This window comes from Notolepis coatsorum (assembly GCF_963971535.1).
Source record: "Notolepis coatsorum genome assembly, chromosome: 15".
Lineage (NCBI taxonomy): Eukaryota > Metazoa > Chordata > Actinopteri > Aulopiformes > Paralepididae > Notolepis > Notolepis coatsorum.
The window spans coordinates 44,997,957-45,022,311 of record NC_140179.1 but is presented as its reverse complement, the minus strand read 5'-3'; the positions used below and the strand labels follow the sequence as shown (position 1 = coordinate 45,022,311).

The 24,355-nt window shown below is 46.8% G+C and overlaps 1 protein-coding gene across 1 annotated transcript in view; it reads right to left on the bottom strand.

The window, feature by feature from the left end:
- Window positions 1-3,624: 3,624 nt before the first annotated feature.
- The window catches only part of fgl2a (fibrinogen-like 2a), a 59,157-nt gene continuing 38,426 nt past the window's right edge, over window positions 3,625-24,355 (bottom strand). Inside the window, 3 exon segments of the mRNA XM_084330986.1 lie at window positions 3,625-6,800; window positions 11,071-11,241; window positions 15,590-15,809. Coding sequence (XP_084187112.1) covers window positions 6,485-6,800; window positions 11,071-11,241; window positions 15,590-15,809 — 707 coding nt within the window. The 3' untranslated portion in view covers window positions 3,625-6,484.

The following is a 24,355-nucleotide window of genomic DNA, read 5'->3' as shown; positions in this document are numbered from 1 at the left end:
AATAAACATACCTAGCATCTAGCCTATGGCCGGATCACTGTGGCGTTTTTCTAATCAAATACCAGTTACCTCTCTTGAAAACAACATACCGAGGTATTTTTATCTGTCAGTGCAGACACACACACACACCCTCACACACACACACACACACACACACACACACGAAGCGTGGCACGCCAGGACCCAGGGTGTAGTGTGGGAAAGGAGCCGAATACAGAACAGCAGCGTTACATCATCAACAGCAGCGGCAGCATCACTCTTCACCTCGGCGTCATGTCTGGGAGGAGTGGGAGCCCACAGTGGAATCCGGTTTCATGTCGGTGCTCAGTCCCCCAGTCTGCTCACTATGAATTGAAAATGGGGGACCCTGGTGTAAACAAGACAAACGTCTTTCTCTGGTCTGCATCCCCTTAACAATTGTGTGTATTGAGCCGTACTGTATTGTACCCCTTTAAAGTTTTCATTAATTCATTCATCCACATTCTGCTCTAGCTAGCCAACTGGCTCTTGTTAATGTATGTCTCTGTGGTCAAGAGGATGACATAGATATCTGGCGCCATCTGCTGGATATGAACGGTAAATGCAAAATGTTAACTTCTTGCAAAAGTGGTTTGTCATAGCTAACTTTAAACATGTTTATTTAAGCTACACGTGTTTAATATTATAAACATTTGTTATGTTGGCGTCGTTTAGAATTTATTATTTTTAAGTGATATGCTATTTTGGCTTTCACTTGAGTCTTGAACGCAGAGGATGTCGCGAGTCTCGCGACGGGGCGTCGTTGTTATCCTTTCTCTCTCCATCTCTCTCCCTCTCTCTCTCCCTCTCGCTCCCACTCTCTCTCTCTCTCTCTCTCTCTCTCTCTCTCTCTCTCTCTCTCCCCCTGTCTCCCTCTCGCTCCCACTCTCTCTCCCTCTCTTTTCTCTCTCTCTCTCTCTCTCTCTCTCTCTCTCTCTCTCTCTCTCTCTCTCTCTCTCTCTCTCTCTCTCTCTCTTGCTGTGCCCCTCCAGTTTCATAGTGTGTGTGTGCGTATGTACGTATGTGTGTGTGTGTGTGTGTGTGTGTGTGTGTGTGTGTGTGTGTGTGTGTGTGTGTGTTTTTCAGGTCTCCAGTATGAGCCAGGCTGAGGAGGAGAGCAGCAGGCCTCCCAGTGGAGGAGAGGAGGAGAGCAGCAGGTCTCCCAGTGGAGGAGAGGAGGAGAGCAGCAGGCCTCCCAGTGGAGGAGAGGAGGAGAGCAGCAGGCCTCCCAGTGGAGGAGAGGAGGGGAGCAGCAGGCCTCCCAGTGGAGGAGAGGAGGAGAGCAGCAGGCCTCCCAGTGGAGGAGAGGAGGAGAGCAGCAGGCCTCCCAGTGGAGGAGAGGAGGAGAGCAGCAGGCCTCCCAGTGGAGGAGAGGAGGGGAGCAGCAGGCCTCCCAGTGGAGGAGAGGAGGAGAGCAGCAGGCCTCCCAGTGGAGGAGAGGAGGGGAGCAGCAGGCCTTCCAGTGGAGGAGAGGAGGAGAGCAGCAGGCCTCCCAGTGGAGGAGAGGAGGGGAGCAGCAGGCCTCCCAGTGGAGGAGAGGAGGGGGAGGAGGAGGACAACATTTGAATGAACAGATTGCAGAATGGGTACAGTACAGTACAGCTCAATACACACAATTGTTAATGTAATACCAGCCATCCACCAGTTGCTAGCTTGCAACTGAAATACACCCTCATGTCGGTAATGGGATCGAACCCTCCAGTTACTATTCAACCTCTCTACTTCTAGTCCACCACGGCCACCTCAGCCAAATGCTTGTGGCCAGTACAGTATGTTTGTCAATTGAGGCCTTGCATGGAGTGTTTGTGTAGTTCTCTTTCTTCCAACATGGCTGCCTGTAACCATTGGCAACCACTTTCAAAAGAAAATACCTAACTTCTGTGCAGTGGTAGAGTAGGTCCAACACTGGAAATGCATTACTGTTCCACTGTGACTTGTTTACAAGATCCAGTAATAAAACGCCAAATTACGCAATTTCTTTTTATATAGTTCTCATATCAACATATTGCAGCCGTTGTTTTGCACATGGCAACCGTTCTTCCAACATGGGGGACAAATGGGTATTCTAAACATCCCGTGCAAAGCCTCTCTATTCCACCATTCACTTAGCAGATGTTCTTGAAATGTTCTTGAAATCTATGGAAGATCTATTGGGGTCAAACATCCATTCTGGCTACTATTCTATAGATACTACTGTGGTCGTGGCAGGCAGAGCAAACATCTGGTCCCCCACATGCCTGATCTTTGCCAACACACCAACATTATGGGAAATGCTCTTGCCATCTCCTCCAGAGTCAGACAGGAAGATACAGTAGATACTCATTTCCTCTCTGTGCGTTCAGTAGAAAGCTATCCGGCTGCAAGCTAGCCTAGCTTAGCACAAAATACGGAAGCGGACCACTATTCTCGTTACTCACAGCACTTTCTATTTATTGTCAGCGAAGCACCTCCAGATATAGGTATATATACAGGTCTGCTTGATTATGGCAAAAATCATAATCGTGATTATTTTTGGTCAATGTCACTATTATTTAACACTTAATTACTCACTGACTTTGGAAACATCATGTTTACTAAAAACATGACCTGACTTAAAAACATGACCTGAGTTAAACACATGACCTGACTTAAACACATGACCTGACTTAAACACATGACCTGACTTAAACACATGACCTGACTTAAACACATGACCTGACTTAAACACATGACCTGTAAAAACTGAGCGTCCTCTCGTCACTTTTAAACTACCAGCTAATTTTATTCAACTAAAACTGTGTAAAATGCAATTCATAAATGGTTAAAATTCATTGAATTCAGCTCAATTCGATTTCAAACGGCACATAGTATTTTTGATTATGTATAGGTTACTAATAATTATTTAATAAATATTAATTAACCCCAATCCCATTTTTTTTGTCTGGCTTAAAAACATGACCTGACTTAAAAACATGACATGGCTTAAAAACATGACCTGACTTAAAAACATGACCTGACTTAAAAACATGACCTGGCTTAAAAACATGACCTGGCTTAAAAACATGACCTGGCTTAAAAACATGACCTGGCTTAAAAACATGACCTGACTTAAAAACATGACCTGACTTAAAAACATGACCTGGCTTAAAAACATGACCTGGCTTAAAAACATGACCTGGCTTAAAAACATGACCTGACTTAAAAACACGACCTGACTTAAAAACATGACCTGGTTTAAAAACATGACCTGACTTAAAAACATGACCTGACTTAAAAACATGACCTGGCTTAAAAACATGACCTGGCTTAAAAACATGACCTGGCTTAAAAACATGACCTGGCTTAAAAACATGACCTGGCTTAAAAACATGACCTGGTTTAAAAACATGACCTGACTTAAAAACATGACCTGGCTTAAAAACATGACCTGGCTTAAAAACATGACCTGGCTTAAAAACATGACCTGGCTTAAACACATGACCTGGCTTAAAAACATGAAACAATTGAAGTACATGCTGTTAATAATTGCCCAGCCCTACTCCCAGTTCTGTACCACATACTGTAGTATTAGTAGTAGTAGCGCTGTCGAATACCTATTGGCTTCAGATAAGGACTCTCACACAAGCATGTAGTTGAAAGTTTATTTAGGTTTTTGATATAAAAAAGTAAATGCATCTCTTTATTGACATGACAACTGAAGATGAATGATAGAAAAGCCTGACTATGTACAAGATGCTAAGCAGTAAATGTGTAAATGTACACGTGACTCTCTGAAAGAACCTCATACTGGACGTTCATTCTCGTTACTCAAACAACAGTTTCATTATTAGTCACACATGTGAGTCCATATATTAGTAATATAAAAGCTTTCATACCTCGCCACACATTTTTTATAAATACTGTACATCTCTCTCTTCCGTAAATTGAAAACCTCCTTTCCCGTTCTCAAACTATGTAGAAGGGGGTGTGTGTGTGTGTGTGCGTGTGCGCGTGCGTGTGTGTGTGCGTGTGTGTGTGTGTGGTGCTATAGCATTTTCTAAACACAAGGTGGCAGTATAGTACAAATTATATATTAAGGAACAACTTTTTACATCTGGATACTGGCGGGTCATGCATTATGGTGAGGAACTTGCTCAGTGTACCCAGGGAGCAGTAGAGAAGTATGTTTGGAAAAGTCAGTTTGCTTTGCCGCCATCTTGATAACTAACAAGACAAACAAGTCCCCTATCTCTTTGAATGGGGAGTCATCCATATATATACTGTATATGAATCTGTCACACATGTCATTGTTTTTCTTTCATAATTTAAGTCACTGGTAAATTACTGACAACACAGAGTGGTTCTTTAATACTCACATTTCACCTCAAAATGCAGTAAATTGTCATTGCTCTCAACATAAAATCACATTAAAAAATGTTCTCTGAATACATAGTTTTGTTGTTGTCGCATCTTTAGTGTTACATATTTCCCCGTTCACAACTATCACAGTGATCCGTCTCCTCGTTACACAGACTGTCTCTGACCATCGAGATGGGTGGAGTTACGACTGCTGACGGTCACCCTCCATGGCTGCTAAGTAACTCTGGATGTTATTCTAGCTGATGTGTATAATGTTAGGATTTACGGGATTGATAGAAAGGGATTTTAACCAGTGGTATTATGGTGATCAAGTTCTGTGATTTGGTATCTCACCATAGCAGTGTTAAGGGGAGCGTTGGTATGCTCTCCATAACCAATGGCTATCTATCTATCTATCTATCTATCTATCTATCTATCTATCTATCTATCTATCTATCTATCTATCTATCTATCTATCTATCTATCTATCTATCTATCTATCTATCTATCTATCTATCTATCTATCTATCTATCTATCTATCTATCTATCTATCTATCTATCTATCTATCTATCTATCTATCTATCTATCTGTCTGTCTGTCTGTCTGTCTGTCTGTCTGTCTGTCTGTCTGTCTGTCTGTCTGTCTGTCTGTCTGTCTGTCTGTCTGTCTGTCTGTCTGTCTGTCTGTCTGTCTGTCTGTCTATCTTATCTATTTATCTGTCTGTCTGTCTGTCTGTCTGTCTGTCTGTCTGTCTGTCTGTCTGTCTGTCTGTCTGTCTGTCTGTCTGTCTGTCTGTCTGTCTGTCTGTCTGTCTGTCTTGTACTCTATCTATCTATCTATCTATCTATCTATCTATCTATCTATCTATCTATCTATCTATCTATCTATCTATCTATCTATCTATCTATCTATCTATCTATCTATCTATCTATCTATCTATCTATCTATCTATCTATCTATCTATCTATCTATCTATCTATCTATCTATCTATCTATCTATCTATCTATCTATCTATCTATCTATCTATCGTTGGCTCTGAATGTACCTGCCAAGACGTACTTTATTTTGTATCTCAGGCTGTGTTGATATTGGGGAGTTTTAAAAAAATATTTTTTTATTGTAGCCTATATAGAGGTTATTTCAATAAAACCAACAATCTGACCCCCCCGGCCCAGTATGATGACCTTCATGATTGATTACAGCCGCACTAAAAAAATGTCCCGTCAGCCGCCGTAAACCCACGAACACGAGACCTCATTAGTTGTTAGTAGGGTGCACTGGGGGAGCTTATAGCGTGACGCTTCACCGTGTCTGACTGTCATGACCTTTACGCTGCTCCATGCTTCAGTCCATAACACCATCCTTTTGGCCGGTTTTGAAGGCCAACCTTTATCACACTGATAAAAGCTTATGATGTCTTTGTTCATTTTGTTGTCGTTGTTTTTATGGGGTTGTGATCTTTTTAAATGTTTATGTGTGTGTGTGTGTGTGTGTATACAGGTGTGTGAGTGTGTATGTGGGCGTGCGAGTGTGTATGTGGGTGTGCAAGTGTGTATGTGGGTGTGCAAGTGTGTATGTGGGTGTGCAAGTGTGTATGTGGGCGTGCAAGTGTGTATGTGGAAGTGCAAGTATGTATGTGCTCATGCGGTTGTGTATGTGGGTGTGCGGGTGTGTATGTCGGCGTGCAGGTGTGTATGTGGGTGTGCAAGTGTGTACGTTGGCGTGCAGGTGTGTATGTGGGTGTGCAGGTGTGTATGTGCTCATGCGGGTGTGTATGTGGGTGTGCAAGTGTGTATGTGGGTGTGCAGGTGTGTATGTGGGTGTGCAGGTGTGTATGTTGGCGTGCAGGTGTGTATGTGGGTGTGCAGGTGTGTATGTGGGTGTGCAAGTGTGTATGCGGGCGTGCAAGTGCGTCATCTTTCTCCAAATTGTCCGTCTGTCTGTGTTATTACTACGTCTGTGTCTGTCCATCAGTCAGTCATTCTGTCTGTCTGGCCGCCACCACAGACAGCGCCACCACAAATAAGAGTCCAGTCCGTCTGTCTCTCCATATTGTCATATCCAGTATTTCTGTGTCTCTTCATATATTCATATCCAGTCTGTCTGTGTCATATTATATATATATATATTCATATCCGGTCTCCTCTTACGGCGCGTAGTTCTTGGGCCTTATCATCATCTTGACGCTCTTGAAGGCCTGCCGGTAGTTGGTGGGGTAGAACTCCCTGGTCTGGTTGTGCCAGGTCCCCCAGAAGATGCCGTTCCTCACGCCCTTGTACCTCTTGTGGTAGTACTTGCCGTTGAGGTTGGCCGACATGCACGCGTCGAACCACCAGCCGGAGCTGTAGTAGGCGCCGCAGTTTCCAGACGGGTACATGTCGTTGTCGCGGTCCGGCGTTGTGAAGAACTTCTGGTCGTGGTTGAAGTGCGTGTTGAAACTGATGGCGTTCCCCGCAGTGCCGCTGTAACAACAAGACCAGTCAGGAATCGATCGTTACTATTTTAGGCTATTTCCACGTAGCCGTCAATCTGTTTTTAGGAGAAACTTATGCCGTGTCTCCATTAGCTATGTTCGACCTGGCTGGGGCTATAGCCATGGCCAGGCCATGCAAAATAAATGGTTTGGTTCCGGTTGCCGACCGACCCTGCTGATTTAGGTGCGACCCAATTTTATGAGTAAAAAAAAAAAAATCTAAAACATAAAAAAAAAGAAGAAACTAAAGTTTAGTTAAATCTTAGTCAAAAAGTGCAGTCCATGTCAATAATGAGAATATATAAAAAGCAAGTATTTCACAATATTTGCACAGCTCTCTGACGTCAGGATATTTAGTGAGTAGTATTTAGGGGTGGCATTTTTTATACTACTACCTTTGTACATTTGTACTTTTGTAGTACAGTGTCTTTGTATTTTAACCTTTAGTATTATGGATATTAAACATGCTGGCAGGGTACATGCATCCATGTTGTCGCGAACATTTTAATTAAATAAAAAAATGCCCTATCCATAGTCGCCGTAAAAAATAAATAAATAAAGAATTATAATAAATTCCCTACCTACCGATGGCCTTAGCCTGTTTATCTGTAGACCGTTTTCGCCTAAAGGTACATGCCTAAGTAAATGGAAGATTGCTCCACTTCTGCAAGGTCAATTTGCATGTTCTTGGTATCTAGGAACATCTAGGGACCTGGGGGTATGTATTTCCAGTGTCAGAAATATTGTGTCTGTTGCTAGGCTGAGTAAATTGTAATGAATAAATTAATTATGATTAATTATGATTTATGATTTTGATGATGATGATAAAAAAATGTATGCGGGGCATGAGAAAATGCTCACTGAGCTCATTCACCACCTTATTGAGATCATGTGTACAAAAAATCTAAGAAAATGAACCACGGGAAGATGATTAAACAGAAGTATTTGTAGATACAGTAATTAATGATAATCGACTTTAATTATAAATTCATATTTGACCTTGAACTTGACCTTGACCTTATTATAGCCAAATCATACATCTATGAATAGGGAAAATGCTCCTCTTTCCAATGGCAGGGTTGATTTCAGTCATTTCTTGCGGTTTTTACGATAATTAGCATTTTCCGATAAATTTGTATTTCCGATAAAACATATAAAACATCGGTAAAAATGAAAATATACACTTTGACTACTGTTTTTGATAGGGTTATGGTCTTTACTCTTGGCTACAAAAAAAAATATTTAAAAACATTGACCTCTTAACATCCAAGGGCCCACATGTGGACGATTCTTTGCCGACCTCTAGTGGCTCGGGTGTGCATTTCTTTTAATACAATATATAGATGGAATTAAAGCCCTATTTGTTGCTTGTCGATTGCCCTTTCAGGTGACAAAATCCGTTCAGCGGTTCTCGAGTTACATGCCGATATGTGAGGCGTGCCCCAAAAGTATGCAAAAGTACACATTACCACCCCTGACTCCCGGGGCTCTAGCTCCATCAATCATTTGGTGATCTCGGAAATCTTTGCACAGGGTTGTAGCCAATGAGTTTGGCTTTCCATGTGGCTACCCCATGATATGATAATTGGGGATCTATTACGGTCTCTATTGATCGATTTATGATAAAGAAAAGCAGGGTCCCCCTATAGGGGGACCTTAAGGTTTAACAGGTTATCTGACAACCAACAGGAACCAAACCATTTATTTGGTTAGGCCCCAGTTTTGGTATGGTGTATGGTTGGGTTTGTGTCTCCATTGTGTTTCTTGTAAACTCTCCGGTTGGCGGTTGCTAGGCAACCTTTCAAAAATTCACAGCACCAACTGTGGTGTAAACCATGATGATGCAACACTCCCAGCCGGCTTTGGCCAGGTTGTGAAAGGTGTCTGTCTCAGCCAGGGTCTAGCCAGGTCAGGCCAGGTTGTGAAAGGTGTCTGTCTCAGCCAGGGTCTAGCCAGGTCTGGCCAGGTTGTGAAAGGTGTCTGTCTCAGCCAGGGTCTAGCCAGGTCTGGCCAGGTTGTGAAAGGTGTCTGTCTCAGCCAGGGCCAGGTTCTAAAGACAGTGGAGACGCACACTAACTCTGGCTAGTGGAGAGGGTCCTTGTGGAAGGTTTCAGGGAGTCCCATGAAGACTGGAGATTTTTATTTTCACTTTTCCATTCACTAGAAGTTAAGCCCAGTGGGAGAATACACTACATGTATTGTATCATACTGTATCATACTGTATATGATGCTATTTTGATTTGTTGTCACTCTTTCCACTGTTCTCTCCCCAACTAAATCATATCTAGCAACAAGGATCTTCTCAGACAAAAGTCTTATAAAATGAGGGTCTGTGTATGGATTCGGGGATCCAAATTGAAAAAAAGGTTGAGAACACTCACTACATGTGTGTGTTGGACCTGCTTTTAGTGCACGTTTTTCAAACTGTTTAAAGGGGCACTTCACAAAAAAACCGATGCCAATTTATTTTGCACATAATCTCACACACGTCCAAAAACTCTAAACAGTTTTGCACACATTCATTTTGTTTCACAGTTATTGAGTGTAAATTAGTTTGAATATGGCCACCAGTGATGTCATCAGGGACATTGACTCCTTGTGTTGTGTTAATTACAGCTCCATGACATGATAGAATAGAATAGAATAGAAGTACTTTATTGATCCCGAGGCAAAATCCAGCACCACAGATCTCTTACAATGAACATTTAGTTAGTCAAAAGTCAAAATAAGAATAGGAATACGAATAAGAATACAGTCGGGGGTGGTAATGTGTACTTTTGCGTACTTTGGGGCACGCCTCACATATCGGCATGTAACTCGAGAACCGCTGAACGGATTTTGTCACCTGAAAGGGCGATCGACAGGCAACAAATAGGGCTTTAATTCTATGTATATATTGTATTAAAAGAAATGCACACCCGAGCCACTAGAGGTCGGCAAAGAATCGTCCACATGTGGGCCCTTGGATGTTAAGAGGTCAATGTTTTTAAATATTTTTTTTGTAGCTAAGAGTAAAGACCATAACCCTATCAAAAACAGTAGTCAAATTGTATATTTTCATTTTTACCGATGTTTTATATGTTTTATCGGAAATACAAATGTATCGGAAAATGCTAATTATCGTAAAAACCGCAAGAAATGACTAAATCCAGATTCAACCCTGCCATTGGAAAGATGAGCATTTTCCCTATCCATAGATGTATGATTTGGCCATAATAAGGTCAAGGTCAAGTTCAAGGTCAAATATGAATTTATAATTAAAGTCGATTATCATTAATTACTGTATCTACAAATCCTTCTGTTTAATCATCTTCCCGCGGTTCATTTGCTTAGAATGTTTGTACACATGATCTCAATAAGGTGGTGAATGAGCTCAGTGAGCATTTTCTCGTGCCCCGTATACATTTTTGATCATCATCATCAAAATCATAAATCATAATTAATCATAATTAATTCATTCATTACAATTTACTCAGCCTAGTAACAGACACAATATTTTTGACACTGGAAATACATACCCCCAGGTCCCTAGATGTTCCTAGATACCAAGAACATGCAAATTGACCTTGCAGAAGTGGAGCAATCTTCCATTTACTTAGGCATGTACCTTTAGGGCGAAAACGGTCTACAGATTAACAGGTTAATACCAAGAGCCTAGATGCAGGACCAGGGAGCCTCTGTCGGAGAACATTATTACACTTTTAAACTTTATTCCGTAAATAATTGCATTGCTGTGTTTTAATCTCCTCTTAGTGCACTCCATCTTTATTCCTTCTTTCATGGTGCAGAAAACAAGAGGATAATGAAAAAGTTATTGAACTATCCATCATTAGCAACGGACTGACCTCGCACTCCTAGAATCACAGAGTGTTGGTATATGCTTGCACAGTACAGAGCCTGGTTTATTAAACCATGGGCAAGGACCCAACAGAAGAACTCACAGGCCGTCTTCGGGTGGGTCCCTACACGATAACAGTAGTAGTTTGGGTCCATGGCTTAAAAAGTGTAATAACCCATGGTATAAATTGGGGTGTCCAACCTTTTTGACATGGAGGACCAAAGAGCCAAAACATACCACGGGTGGAGCATCATGGGCTCAAGAATATGACCCAAACATTTGAAATGGATAATCGAACATATCTAACAAGTAAATGATCATGTCTTCGGTCTTGTGTACTTTCTGTTCCTTGCAATAATTAATCAATAAAAATACAGTCAAATAGACCAAATCTGGTATAAATAAATGTTGAATCTCTCACCTGTATCCGCTGATAGAGAGCCTGTAGCGGAGGTACTCGTTGGCCACATAGAACTGGTCATACTTGGCATATTCCCTCACGCCTTCAAAGTCCTCCAGCTCGATGCGAATGAGCATGTCTTTCGACTTGGTCAGCTGGTGGATACGGTCATTACCCATCCAAAACTCACCCCTACAGGAGAGGAGAAGAGGAGGGAGAGAGGAGAGGGGAGAGGAGAGGAGAGGAGAGGAGAGGAGAGGAGAGGAGATGAGAGGAGAGGAGAGGAGAGGAGAGGAGAGGGGAGGAGAAGAGGTGTGAAAGAGGAGAGGAGAGGGGAGGGGAGAGGAGAGGAGAGGAGAGGAGAGGAGAGGAGAGGAGAGGAGAGGAGGGAGAGAGGAGAGGAGAGGGGAGGAGAAGAGGTAGAAAGAGGGGAGGGGAGAGGAGAGGAGAGGAGAGGAGAGGAGAGGAGAGGAGAGGAGAGGAGAGGAGAGGAGAGGAGAGGAGAGGAGAGGAGAGGAGAAGAGGTGGGAGAGAGGAGAGGGGAGGAGAAGAGGTGGGAAAGAGGAGAGGGGAGGGGAGGAGAGGAGAGGAGAGGAGAGGAGAGGAGAGGAGAGGAGAAGAGGTGGGAGAGAGGAGAGGGGAGGAGAAGAGGTGGGAAAGAGGAGAGGGGAGGGGAGAGAGAGGAGAGGAGAGGAGAGGAGAGGAGAGGAGAGGAGAGGAGAGGAGAGGAGGAGAGGAGAGGAGAGGTGGGAAAGAGGAGAGGAGAGGAGAGGAGAGGGGAGGAGAAGAGGTGTGAAAGAGGAGAGGAGAGGGGAGGGGAGAGGAGAGGAGAGGAGAGGAGAGGAGAGGAGAGGAGAGGAGAGGAGAGGAGAGGAGAGGAGAGGAGGGAGAGAGGAGAGGAGAGGGGAGGAGAAGAGGTAGAAAGAGGGGAGGGGAGAGGAGAGGAGAGGAGAGGAGAGGAGAGGAGAGGAGAGGAGAGGAGAGGAGAGGAGAGGAGAGGAGAGGAGGTGGGAGAGAGGAGAGGGGAGGAGAAGAGGTGGGAAAGAGGAGAGGGGAGGGGAGGAGAGGAGAGGAGAGGAGAGGAGAGGAGAGGAGAGGAGAGGAGAGGAGAGGAGAGGAGAGGAGAGGAGAGGAGAGGTGGGAAAGAGGAGAGGGGTGGGGGGAGGAGAGGAGAGGAGAGAAGAGAAGAGGGGGGAGAGTAGAGAAGAGAGGAGAAGTGGTGGGAAAGAGGGGAGGGGAGAGGAGAGGAGAGATAGGAGATAATCAAGGTTATCAATCAACATTATGTCTGTGGATTTGCTCACCAGGTGTCAGTATTGTAATTACCTAGCCAGCATCTACCTCTAAACAGGATTAGAGTACAGGAGGAGAGAACAGTACAGGAGGAGAGAACAGTACAGGAGGAGAGAACAGTACAGGAGGAGAGACCAGTACAGGAGGAGAGAACAGTACAAGAGGAGAGAAAAGTACATGAGGAGAGTACAGTACAGGAGGAGAGAACAGTACAGGAGGAGAGAACAGTACAGGAGGAGAGAACAGTACAGGAGGAGAGAACAGTACAGAAGGAGAGAACAGTACAGGAGGAGAGAACAACAACGGTTGCTCTGTGTTGTGATTTATGAGAAATATATCAACAGAAATGTAACAATTTGGTGTCGTATTACTGGATCTTGTAAACAAGTCACAGTGGAACTGTAATATCATGCTTTTCCAGTATTTTACCTACTCTACCATTCCATGCAAGGCCTCTGCTAATGGACAGTGTAAATCAAATTCCCTATCACTGGAGGCTGCGATATCTGGTGAAGGAAAAATGTGTCAAAATGCTATTCTAGTATCGCGGAGCTGCAGGGAAGCCGTGGCCTATAAATCATATCCCATAGACCTAACGGAATATCTTTGTTTTGGTCCAGAGTCCAGACCCTCCCTGCTAAAAACATGATCAAAAAAGGATAATGATGAAACCAAAAAATTATCATTCCCTCTGATATCACAAATCATATCGCAGTGGCAATATCCCCCCCCCCCCCCCCCCCCCACCAAATGGTTCAGTCCATATATGTGGTGATGGAGGGGAGGAGAGGAGAGGAGAGGACATGATAGGAGAGGGGAGGAGAGGACATGATAGGAGAGGGGAGGAGAGGACATGATAGGAGAGGGGAGGAGAGGACATGAGAGGAGAGGGGAGGAGAGGAGAGGACATGATAGGAGAGGGGAGGAGAGGACATGGGAGGAGAGGGGAGGAGAGGACATGAGAGGAGAGGGGAGGAGAGGACATGATAGGAGAGGGGAGGAGAGGACATGAGAGGGGAGGAGAGGACATGATAGGAGAGGGGGGAGAGGAAAGGAGAGGAGGGAGAGGAGAGGAGAGGAATGGAGAGGAGAGGGGGGAGAGGACATTATAGGAGAGGGGGGAGAGGTCCTGATAGGAGAGGGGAGGAGAGGACATGATAGGAGAGGGGGGGAGAGGTCATGATAGGAGAGGGGAGGAGAGGACATGATAGCAGAGGGGAGGAGAGGACATGATAGGAGAGGGGAGGAGAGGACATGATAGGAGAGGGGAGGAGAGGACATGATAGGAGAGGGGGGAGAGGTCATGATAGGAGAGGGGAGGAGAGGACATGATAGGAGAGGGGAGGAGAGGACATGATACGAGAGGGGGGGGAGAGGTCATGATAGGAGAGGGGGGGAGAGGTCATGATAGGAGAGGGGAGGAGAGGACATGATAGCAGAGGGGAGGAGAGGACATGATAGGAGAGGGGAGGAGAGGACATGATAGGAGAGGAGAGGACAGGACATGATAGGAGAGGGGAGGGGAGGAGAGGACATGATAGGAGAGGGGAGGGGAGAAGAGGACATGATAGGAGAGGGGAGGGGAGGAGAGGACATGATAGGAGAGGGGAGGAGAGGAGAGGAGAGGACATGATAGGAGAGGGGAGGGGAGGAGAGGACATGATAGGAGAGGGGAGGGGAGGAGAGGACATGATAGGAGAGGGGAGGGGAGGAGAGGACATGATAGGAGAGGGGAGGAGAGGAGAGGACATGATAGGAGAGGGGAGGAGAGGAGCGGACATGATAGGAGGGGGGAGGAGAGGACATGATAGGATGGGGGAGGAGAGGAGAGATGGGGAGGGAGAGGAGAGATTATAAAACGTGGTCAGCAGGTAGCATAGTTATTACCCTCTCAAAAAGAGGAGGGGGGGGGGGGACAGCAGGAGACAGGTTGAGGATAGGATCACGCAGGGTATTTTCTCTATGGCTGTAGCCTCTGGCCAGAATTAAGATTAGCTTTAGATACATTATTTTATCATGTAACATAGAAACCCCAGGTTTCTTGATATTGTAAAGCACTTGCATACATTTCAGCAAGCTGCGATTTAAAAAGCTGGCTATCTCTGTTGCATAGTATAATTACAGTATTGTGGCTAAGCTTAATCTTTGCCCAAGGCTATGGACACAGAGAACATTCTTCTGGAACCAGAGAGGAGAGGGTCCTGAGGAGCTCTATTTAAATACATTTTAAATGTTTTATTCCACCCTATTTTTGCCAAGTGATCATGAATTGTGAATTCAATATTTAATAAAAGCTGCCAGCTGTCTCCCTACACTGGAAATCAGAGCATCAACACTTGAATTTGTCATCAAGAGACACTTTTTGGAGTTGGTACGTTGACATTGAATTAGTCAAGTTAGTAATAATTTAGTTTGAGCTATTATGTCCAAATGAGTGTATGGCCTACACCTCTGTATCAGAGTACAATTCAATTATATTTTAGGGTGAATGTTCCTTTTTAGCTTGGTGCTAGTGGATCTGGACATTACAGTCAGGAGTCAGCTGTCTCTTTTAGGAGATACAGTACGAGTGGGGGGAAGGGGGAGGAGATGCTTTAAATAACAACACGTCTTTAAATAACAGCACGTCTTTAAATAGCAAAAGGGCTTTAAATGACAGCCACGTCTTTGAATAACAAGGATACAGTGATTACCCACCCAGAATATATCCCCTACAGCGGAGGAAAGGGGAGGAGAGGAGAGGAGAGGAGAGGAGAGGAGAGGAGAGGAGAGGAGAGGAGAGGAGAGGAGAGGAGAGGAGAGGAGAGGAGAGGAGAGGAGAGGAGAGGAGAGGAGAGGAGAGGAGAGAGAAAGGAGATAAGAGGAGAGGGAAGGAGAAAGAGGAGACAGGAGAGGAGAGAGAAGAGGAAAGGAGAGAGGAGAGGAGGACAATGTAACAAGAAAGTGTTTTGCTTTATTTATTTTAACAGTTGAAAGATTTGGCCTTACAATACATTTGCAACTTTGCCGAAACATTACACCATTAGAATAAAGTGCCCTGCTCAATGGCAGAATGGCAGAGTTGATATATAGGATTTGAACCTCATCCTCAGGGTCCTCAAAGCTTTTCTCATGGATTGGAACCTAAAACACATACAGTACCCCATATCTCTGGCTGAGTTTTGAACATCCACCCCTACATACCTACATCACAAAAGCCTTAATGCATAAGAGGTCTACCCAGGTTGGATTTGAACCCACAGCCTACCTGAGGTCTCCAAAGCCCTTCTTGTACTCAGCCCAGGTCCTGTTGAAGTTGACCGAACCGTTGAGTCTCTGCTGGATGACGGTCCAGCCGCCACCGAAGGACTCCAGGTCGCAGAAGACGTCAAAGGTCCCCTCACGGTGGTCAGGCATCACTCTGTACACACCATTCTTCCTCTCCGTCACGCCGTTGTAGTCAGAACAGTCCCTGGGGGCCAGGATGTCTGGAGGGAGGGATGGAGAGGAGAGGAGAGGAGAGAGGAGAGGAGAGGAGAGGAGAGGAGAGGAGAGGAGAGGAGAGGAGAGGAGAGGAGAAGAGAAGAGAAGAGAAGAGGAGAGGAGAGGAGAGGAGAGGAGAGGAGGGAGAGGAGAGGAGAGGAGAGGAGAGGAGAGGAGAGGAGAGGAGAGGAGAGGAGAGGAGAGGAGAGGAGAGGAGAGGAGAGGAGAGGAGAGGAGGAGGAGAGGAGAGGAGAAGAGAGGAGAAGAGAGGAGAAGAGAGAGAAGAGAAGAGAAGAGAAGAGAAGAGAAGAGAAGAGAAGAGAAGAGAAGAGAAGAGAAGAGAAGAGAGGAGAGGAGAGGAGAGGAGAGGATAAGAGAGAAGAGAAGAGAAGAGAAGAGAAGAGAAGAGAAGAGAAGAGAAGAGAAGAGAAGAGAAGAGAAGAGAAGAGAAGAGAAGAGGAGAGGAGAGGAGAAGAGAAGAGGAGAAGAGAGGAGAGGAGATGAGAGGAGAGGAGAGGAGAGGAGGAGAAGAGAGGAGAGGAGATGAGAGGAGAGGAGAGGAGAGGAGAGGAGAGGAGAGGAGAGGAGAGGAGAGGAGATGAGAGGAGAGGAGAGGAGGAGAAGAGAGTATACATTATATTACTATAGCTTGTTCTTCCTTTCCTACAACTCATTGTAGTCTGCCGCTGCAAACAGTTCCTGAGGGCGACTGGAGAGACGTGTGAAGCAACGAGAAGAGGAGATATGTTAATGTCTTTTCTATCTCCCGACATGTCGTAGTCAGAACCGTCCCTCAGAGTGCAGATTACTGGGGGGAGAGAGGGGGAGTGAGAGAATAGAAGAGATTAAGTTAGAGGAAGTTACAATGGCGCGTTCCCCTTCTCCTCCTCCTCCTCCTCTGAGACCTTGTCATCTGAACGTGCCCTGGAGGCGACTAGGCCCTGGAGGGAGAGGGAAAAAAGAAGACATTTAAGAAAAGGAAATGAACAAAGGAGGAAAGATAACACGGGGAATGGGAGAGCGGGCAGATGTTAAGAAAAGGGGAGTAGGAGGAGCGGAGGGGATGAAAGACGGTCTCCCTCGTCCCCCTGTGCCGCGCCACAGGACCATGTCATATCATTTAGAGCCTCTAAGTGAGATTGTCCCTCATTCTTCTTTAGTTATTCCTCTGCTCGGGTCTCCCGTGCCGTGCCGCAGGGCCGCTGCATAGAACTTCACAGCTTTTAGTGAACTTTTCCCCTCCTCTATTGCACTCTTTGCACACTTGGACCCAAGTAATAATTCACTTAGGTCTATTATATATTTTTTACAAGCTTTTCGTCCTCCACAACCTTTTTATCACGGCACACCGGTACGTCAGGATGGGCAGATAATGGTACGACGGCGTCTGCTCTGATGAAGGTTGTGTGAATGGAGAGAAGGATGGATCTACGTACGTTTGTACTTCTAGAACCTCGGCATGGACTGGGGGAATCATCCTTAAAGGAACATGCCAACGTTATGGGTTATGGGCCTACCGTCTTCTCCAGAGTCAGACAAGAAGATAGATACCAATTTCCTCTCTGTGCGTTCAGTAGAAAGCTATCCGGCTGCAAGCTAGCCTGGCTTAGCACAAAAAGCGGAAACGGACACGGACCAGCTAGTCTACATGTACAGTAGAAGCCCTTGGCTTTGGCTGTTGGCCAAAAACATCTCTCCCAGAGTTTTAAGCTAGGCTAGTGGTCTGTATCCACTTCCATTAATTTGTGCACTGCTAATGTTGTGAAGGATCAGATTAAACCGAATATATATATTTATTTATGGATATATATTGAATAGTATTTGTATATCGTTGATATCCCTTGTATATTCCTTGTACATATACACGGAATATTCCTTTATTCTACTACAGCCCATAATAGTTCATTCTCTTATTGGACAAAAGGACCAGGCGCCAGGGACCAGCCCCTGGCGTTCAAGTTCAAAGGTACCGACGAGACATGCCCTTACTAGCCCCGGCTCCGCGCAGGAATACGGCTACCGAAAGCAGAGTGGCACTATTTGTTCACCGTGCATATAAATATGGCGCAAGAAATGTAGAATTCCTCTTATCCCTTTACCCTTCTACCCAACTAAGTAACAGAACGTGAAGCCTCACCCCACGATACCGCGTGCGGTGTAGTATGGCCTGTTTGGCCTTAGAATAGCAGTGAGACCTCGTGCGAATTAATAGCTGAATTGCCAGAGTTTGGCACTGTATTTCTATTAAGTAATAATAGTCTATTATGTATGGTGCATCGTGCGGTTAGAGTTCTAAAGTGAGCAGCACCCCCATCGCTTCCTCGTGTTATCTAGAGTCTTAACCAGGTTGGGCAGACCACACGTGGTGCTTCATCCGAGGAGTTCTAGGCGAGGACCGAGTGGACCTGTACATTGGATTACCTACCCGACGACTGCTGAGCCCTATGCGGCATGGAATATATATTTGCTTTGGTACTTTGATTTGTGGAGCGGATAATCGCCAACACCGGTGAGTGTTGGATCTACCCCGAAAGGAGTCAAGGTGAGACGGCGCTCAGACCAGACTGAGGTCGCCTCGCTTCTTCTTCACTGTGGAGCTACAGCTACAGCCTACAAGAGAGCCAAGGTGTATTCATCTGTGGATCAAGATTCTACTGCACTGTCTTCTGTACGTGAAGTCTCCCTAGACATCGTTGACCAGACGGGATACGGCCGACGGCTCTCCTACCCCCCCTACTGGCTTACAACCGGCAGGACCCCTACAGTATATCCAGCTATAATCATTAAGTGACCATAGATATAATTCCCTAAGAGCCAGGTTGTATACTTGCTTCCTGCGTAACCCGAGATTGGACATTCAGTGTTGATTTGCCTACGAGTACTCATTTGCCTTACAAGAGCATTCAAATCATAAATGTAATGGTGAATATTATATGTACTTTTTGCTATATATTAAATATTTGATTATTACCTTTGTGTGGACCTGGTTTCATGGTGGGAAAGTGTTCATCATATTTAGATATTGTGTACTGTATGGCCAGTAATTAAAGTACATAAAGCGGTAGTGGTTTAATGATACCATACTTATCAATACAGTCAGGGAATTGTACCCCTCAGTTACAGCTAAGCTAGGCTAGCTTGCAGCCGGATAGCTTTCTATTGAACGCACAGAGAGGAAATTGGTTTCTATATTCTAGTTTGACTCTGGAGAAGACGGCAAACACATTTCCCATAATGTTGGCGTTGGCGTGTTCCTTTAACGCTAAAGCAGGCTTATTTTGCTGTGTTTGCAAAACATGTTTGAGAGGAAGAGTTATTACACTGCTCAGCTAAATAACACTCTTTTTCTCTTATCTGGAAGTGAAAATAATTGGCTCAACATCTTTTTCCATCAGTCAAGATGTAGCTTATTCCTTGGCTGTAGTGACAGCAGACCTGGAATCAGCTGTAGTGATGCTAAGACTTGTGTTTGTCATTACATAACCTTTTGACTTGGGCTCTTTCCCTGCTCCGTTTCTCTACTGCTGTCCCCTGTGTCGCGCTGCAGGACCACTGCATAGAACTCACCTGCATAGAACTCAGCTGCATAGAACCTGCATAGAACTCAGCTGCATAGAACTCAGCTGCATAGAACTCACCTGCATAGAACTCACCTGCATAGAACTCACTTGCATAGAACTCACTTGCATAGAACTCACCTGCATAGAACTCACCTGCATAGAACTCAGCTGCATATAACTCACCTGCATAGAACTCAACTGCATAGAACTCAGGGCGACAGTGGCTCAGGAGGTAGAGCAATCGTCTGGTAAATAATCAGACGGTTCCCGGTTCGATTCCAGCTCCTAACGGCAACGTGTCGAAGTGTCCTTGAGCAAGACACTTAACCCCTAACTGCTGGGGTTAATGAGAAGGTGACCTTGCATGGTCAGCTCCGCCGTCGGTGTGTGGATTGGTGAGTGAATGGGTGAATGTGAGGCATCATTTGTAAAACGCTTTAGATAATATACCTCACCTGCATAGAACTCAACTGCATAGAACTCAAGTGAGCGTTTCCCCCTCTGCCCCCCCTCCCCCTACCACCACACACTTTGGGCCCTATCCCCCTGGGCTGCACCACCCTGCTCCTCCCCCTCCACCATGCTCCTCCCCCGCCACCCTGGTCCACCCCCCTGGGCTGCACCACCCTGTCTCTCCTCCTTCCACCCTGCTCCTCCCCCTCCACCCTGCTCCACCCCCCTGGGCTGCACCACCCTGTCTCTCCTCCCTCCACCCTGCTCCACCCCCCTGGGCTGCACCACCCTGCTCCTCCCCCTCCACCCTGCCCCAAATCATAAATGTAATGGTGAATATTATATGTACCTTTTGCTATATATTAAATATTTGATTATTACCTTTGTGTGGACCTGGTTTCATGGTGGGAAAGTGTTCATCATATTTAGATATTGTGTACTGTATGGCCAGTAATTAAAGTACATAAAGCGGTAGTGGTTTAATGATACCATACTTATCAATACAGTCAGGGAATTGTACCCCTCAGTTACAGCTAAGCTAGGCTAGCTTGCAGCCGGATAGCTTTCTATTGAACGCACAGAGAGGAAATTGGTTTCTATATTCTAGTTTGACTCTGGAGAAGACGGCAAACACATTTCCCATAATGTTGGCGTTGGCGTGTTCCTTTAACGCTAAAGCAAGTTTATTTTGCTGTGTTTGCAAAACATGTTTGAGAGGAAGAGTTATTACACTGCTCAGCTAAATAACACTCTTTTTCTCTTATCTGGAAGTGAAAATAATTGGCTCAACATCTTTTTCCATCAGTCAAGATGTAGCTTATTCCTTGGCTGTAGTGACAGCAGACCTGGAATCAGCTGTAGTGATGCTAAGACTTGTGTTTGTCATTACATAACCTTTTGACTTGGGCTCTTTCCCTGCTCCGTTTCTCTACTGCTGTCCCCTGTGTCGCGCTGCAGGACCACTGCATAGAACTCACCTGCATAGAACTCAGCTGCATAGAACTCACTTTCATAGAACTCAGCTGCATAGAACTCACCTGCATAGAACTCAGCTGCATAGAACTCACCTGCATATAACTCACCTGCATAGAACTCAGCTGCATAGAACTCAGCTGCATAGAACTCACCTGCATAGAACTCACCTGCATAGAACTCACTTGCATAGAACTCACTTGCATAGAACTCACCTGCATAGAACTCACCTGCATAGAACTCAGCTGCATAGAACTCACCTGCATAGAACTCAACTGCATAGAACTCAGGGCGACAGTGGCTCAGGAGGTAGAGCAATTGTCTGGTAAATAATCAGACGGTTCCCGGTTCGATTCGAGCTCCTAACGGCAACGTGTCGAAGTGTCCTTGAGCAAGACACTTAACCCCTAACTGCTGGGGTTAATGAGAAGGTGACCTTGCATGGTCAGCTCCGCCGTCGGTGTGTGGATTGGTGAGTGAATGGGTGAATGTGAGGCATCATTTGTAAAACGCTTTAGATAATATACCTCACCTGCATAGAACTCAACTGCATAGAACTCAAGTGAGCGTTTCCCCCTCTGCCCCCCCTCCCCCTACCACCACACACTTTGGGCCCTATCCCCCTGGGCTGCACCACCCTGCTCCTCCCCCTCCACCATGCTCCTCCCCCGCCACCCTGGTCCACCCCCCTGGGCTGCACCACCCTGTCTCTCCTCCTTCCACCCTGCTCCTCCCCCTCCACCCTGCTCCACCCCCCTGGGCTGCACCACCCTGTCTCTCCTCCCTCCATCCTGCTCCACCCCCCTGGGCTGCACCACCCTGCTCCTCCCCCTCCACCCTGCCCCCCCCCCCCTCCACCCTGCTCCACCCCCCTGGGCTGCACCACCCTGCTCCTCCCCCTCCACCCTGCTCCACCCCCCTGGGCTGCACCACCCTGTCTCTCCTCCCTCCACCCTGCTCCACCCCCCTGGGCTGCACCACCCTGCTCCTCCCCCTCCACCCTGCTCCACCCCCCTGGGCTGCACCACCCTGCTCCTCCCCCTCCACCCTGCTCCACCCCCCTGGGCTGCACCACCCTGCTCCTCCCCCTCCACCCTGCTCCCCCCCCTCCACCCTGCTCCACCCCCCTGGGCTGCACCACCCTGCTCCTCCCCCTCCACCCTGCTCCCCCCCCTCCACCCTGCTCCGCCCCCCTGGGCTGCACCACCCTGCTCCTCCCCCTCCACCCTGCTCCCCCCCCTCCACCCTGCTCCACCCCCCTGGGCTGCACCACCCTGCTCCTCCCCCTCCACCCTGTCTCTCCTCCCTCCACCCTGCTCCCCCCCCTCCACCCTGCTCCACCCCCCTGGGCTGCACCACCCTGTCTCTCCTCCCTCCACCCTGCTCCACCCCCCTGGGCTGCACCACCCTGTCTCTCCTCCCTCCACCCTGCTCCACCCCCCTGGGCTGCACCACCCTGCTCCTTCCCCTCCACCCTGCTCCACCCCCCTGGGCTGCACCACTCTGCTCCTCCCCCTCCACCCTGCTCCTCCCCCTCCACCCTGCTCCGCCCCCCTGGGCTGCACCACCCTGCTCCTCCCTCCACCCTGCTCCGCCCCCCTGGGCTGCACCACCCTGCTCCTCCCCCTCCACCCTGGTCCGCCCCCCTGGGCTGCACCACCCTGCTCCTCCCCCTCCACCCTGCTCCTCCCTCCACCCTGCTCCGCCCCCCTGGGCTGCACCACCCTGCTCCTCCCCCTCCACCCTGGTCCGCCCCCCTGGGCTGCACCACCCTGCTCCTCCCCCTCCACCCTGCTCCTCCCCCTCCACGCTGGTCCGGAGTGTTCCGCCCCCCTGGGCTGCACCACCCTGCTCCTCCCCCTCCACCCTGCTCCTCCCCCTCCACCCTGCTCCTCCCCCTCCACCCTGCTAGGCTAGCATGCATCTGGACCTCTCTCTGCTCTGAGGCTATTGGAGACACAGAGATGAAACTGTTATAGATCTTCTTGTCTAACTCTGGGGAAGTTAGCAAATAAGTGTATTTCCCAAAATGTTCAAGGCAGGGTGGAGCAGTAATAATAACTGCATGATATTAGCAGAATACAAATTGCATGCATGCACTCAACTTATACAGTACCTGGATAAAAATGACTGGTACTGTATGCCTGTAGAATAATGGTGTGTAACTGGGTCAGACTTTTCCTCTGTGATGACGGAGGTTCAGTATGGGGGAGGCAGCTCTAACTAAACAGACCTGGTGCTTGATTACACTGGAGCAGTGCTTAGTGCTTAGTGCACTGAATAAGCAAAGGCCAGTATGAGACGTCCCTGGCTGATGTTAAAGGAATGTGCCAAAATTATGGGAAATGCACTTACCGTCTTCTCCAGAGTCAGACAAGAAGATAAATACTAATTTCCTCTCTGTGTGTTCAATAGAAGGCTGGCTACAAGCTAGCCTAGCTTAGCACAAATAAATGGAAGTGGATATGGACCAGCTAGCCTAGCTTAAAACTCCGGGAGAGGTGTTAACTTTTTGGCCAACTGCTAGACTAGCTGGTCCGTTTCCGCTTCCATTAATTTGTGCTAAGCTAGGCTAGCTTGCAGCCGAATAGCTTTCTACTGAATGTACAGATAGGAAATCAGTATCCATCTTGTCTGACTCTGGAGAACACGGTAAGCACATTTCCCATAATGTTGTCATGTTCCTTTAAGAGGCAGGGAGGGTCGGGGCCAGTCTGAGACGTCCCTGGCTGATGTAAAGAGGCAGGGAGGGGCGGGGCCAGTCTGAGACGTCCCTGGCTGACGTCAAGAGGCAGGGAGGGGCGGGGCCAGTCTGAGACGTCCCTGGCTGATGTAAAGAGGCAGGGAGGGGCGGGGCCAGTCTGAGACGTCCCTGGCTGATGTAAAGAGGCAGGGAGGGGCGGGGCCAGTCTGAGACGTCCCTGGCTGATGTAAAGATAAAATACCTACAAACAAAACTGTCCAAATATGTTGGCTTATTCTGCAAAATACATCATTTTCTTCCCTTGCCTGCCCTTCTCACTTTATACAAAACCCTGTTTGAATCCCTCATTAATTACTGTAACGTCATATGGTGCAACACATACCCCAGCCATCTCAAAAAACTAGAAAGCCTACAAAAGAGGGTACTACGAGTGCTGTCATGGTCCGGGTATCGAGCGCCCTCAAAGCCTCTTTTCCATCGCTTTGGTCTCCTGAGGCTCGCTGAATTTAACATTCATCAAAACGCATCAATTATGTATCAAGTTGTCAACAACATGAATCACAGACTGTCTGAGCTTATCCCAGTCTGCCAACCACTGCACATCCACAACACAAGAAACAAGCATCTTATATCTGGCAAGAGGAGAAGGCTAAATTGTGCTAGCCTAAGCATAGCATGCAGGGGTCCACAGATCTGGAACAAGCTTGATGAAAATCTAAAAATGACTAATACCTTAAAAACCTTTAAAAAATCATTGAAAGAGGAACTGCTAAAATCATATCTCTAATTAAAATGATAACTTAGGAATAAAATTGTCTGTATTATGTATCTCTGTTATATGTCAGTTAGTAGGTAGGTGTGT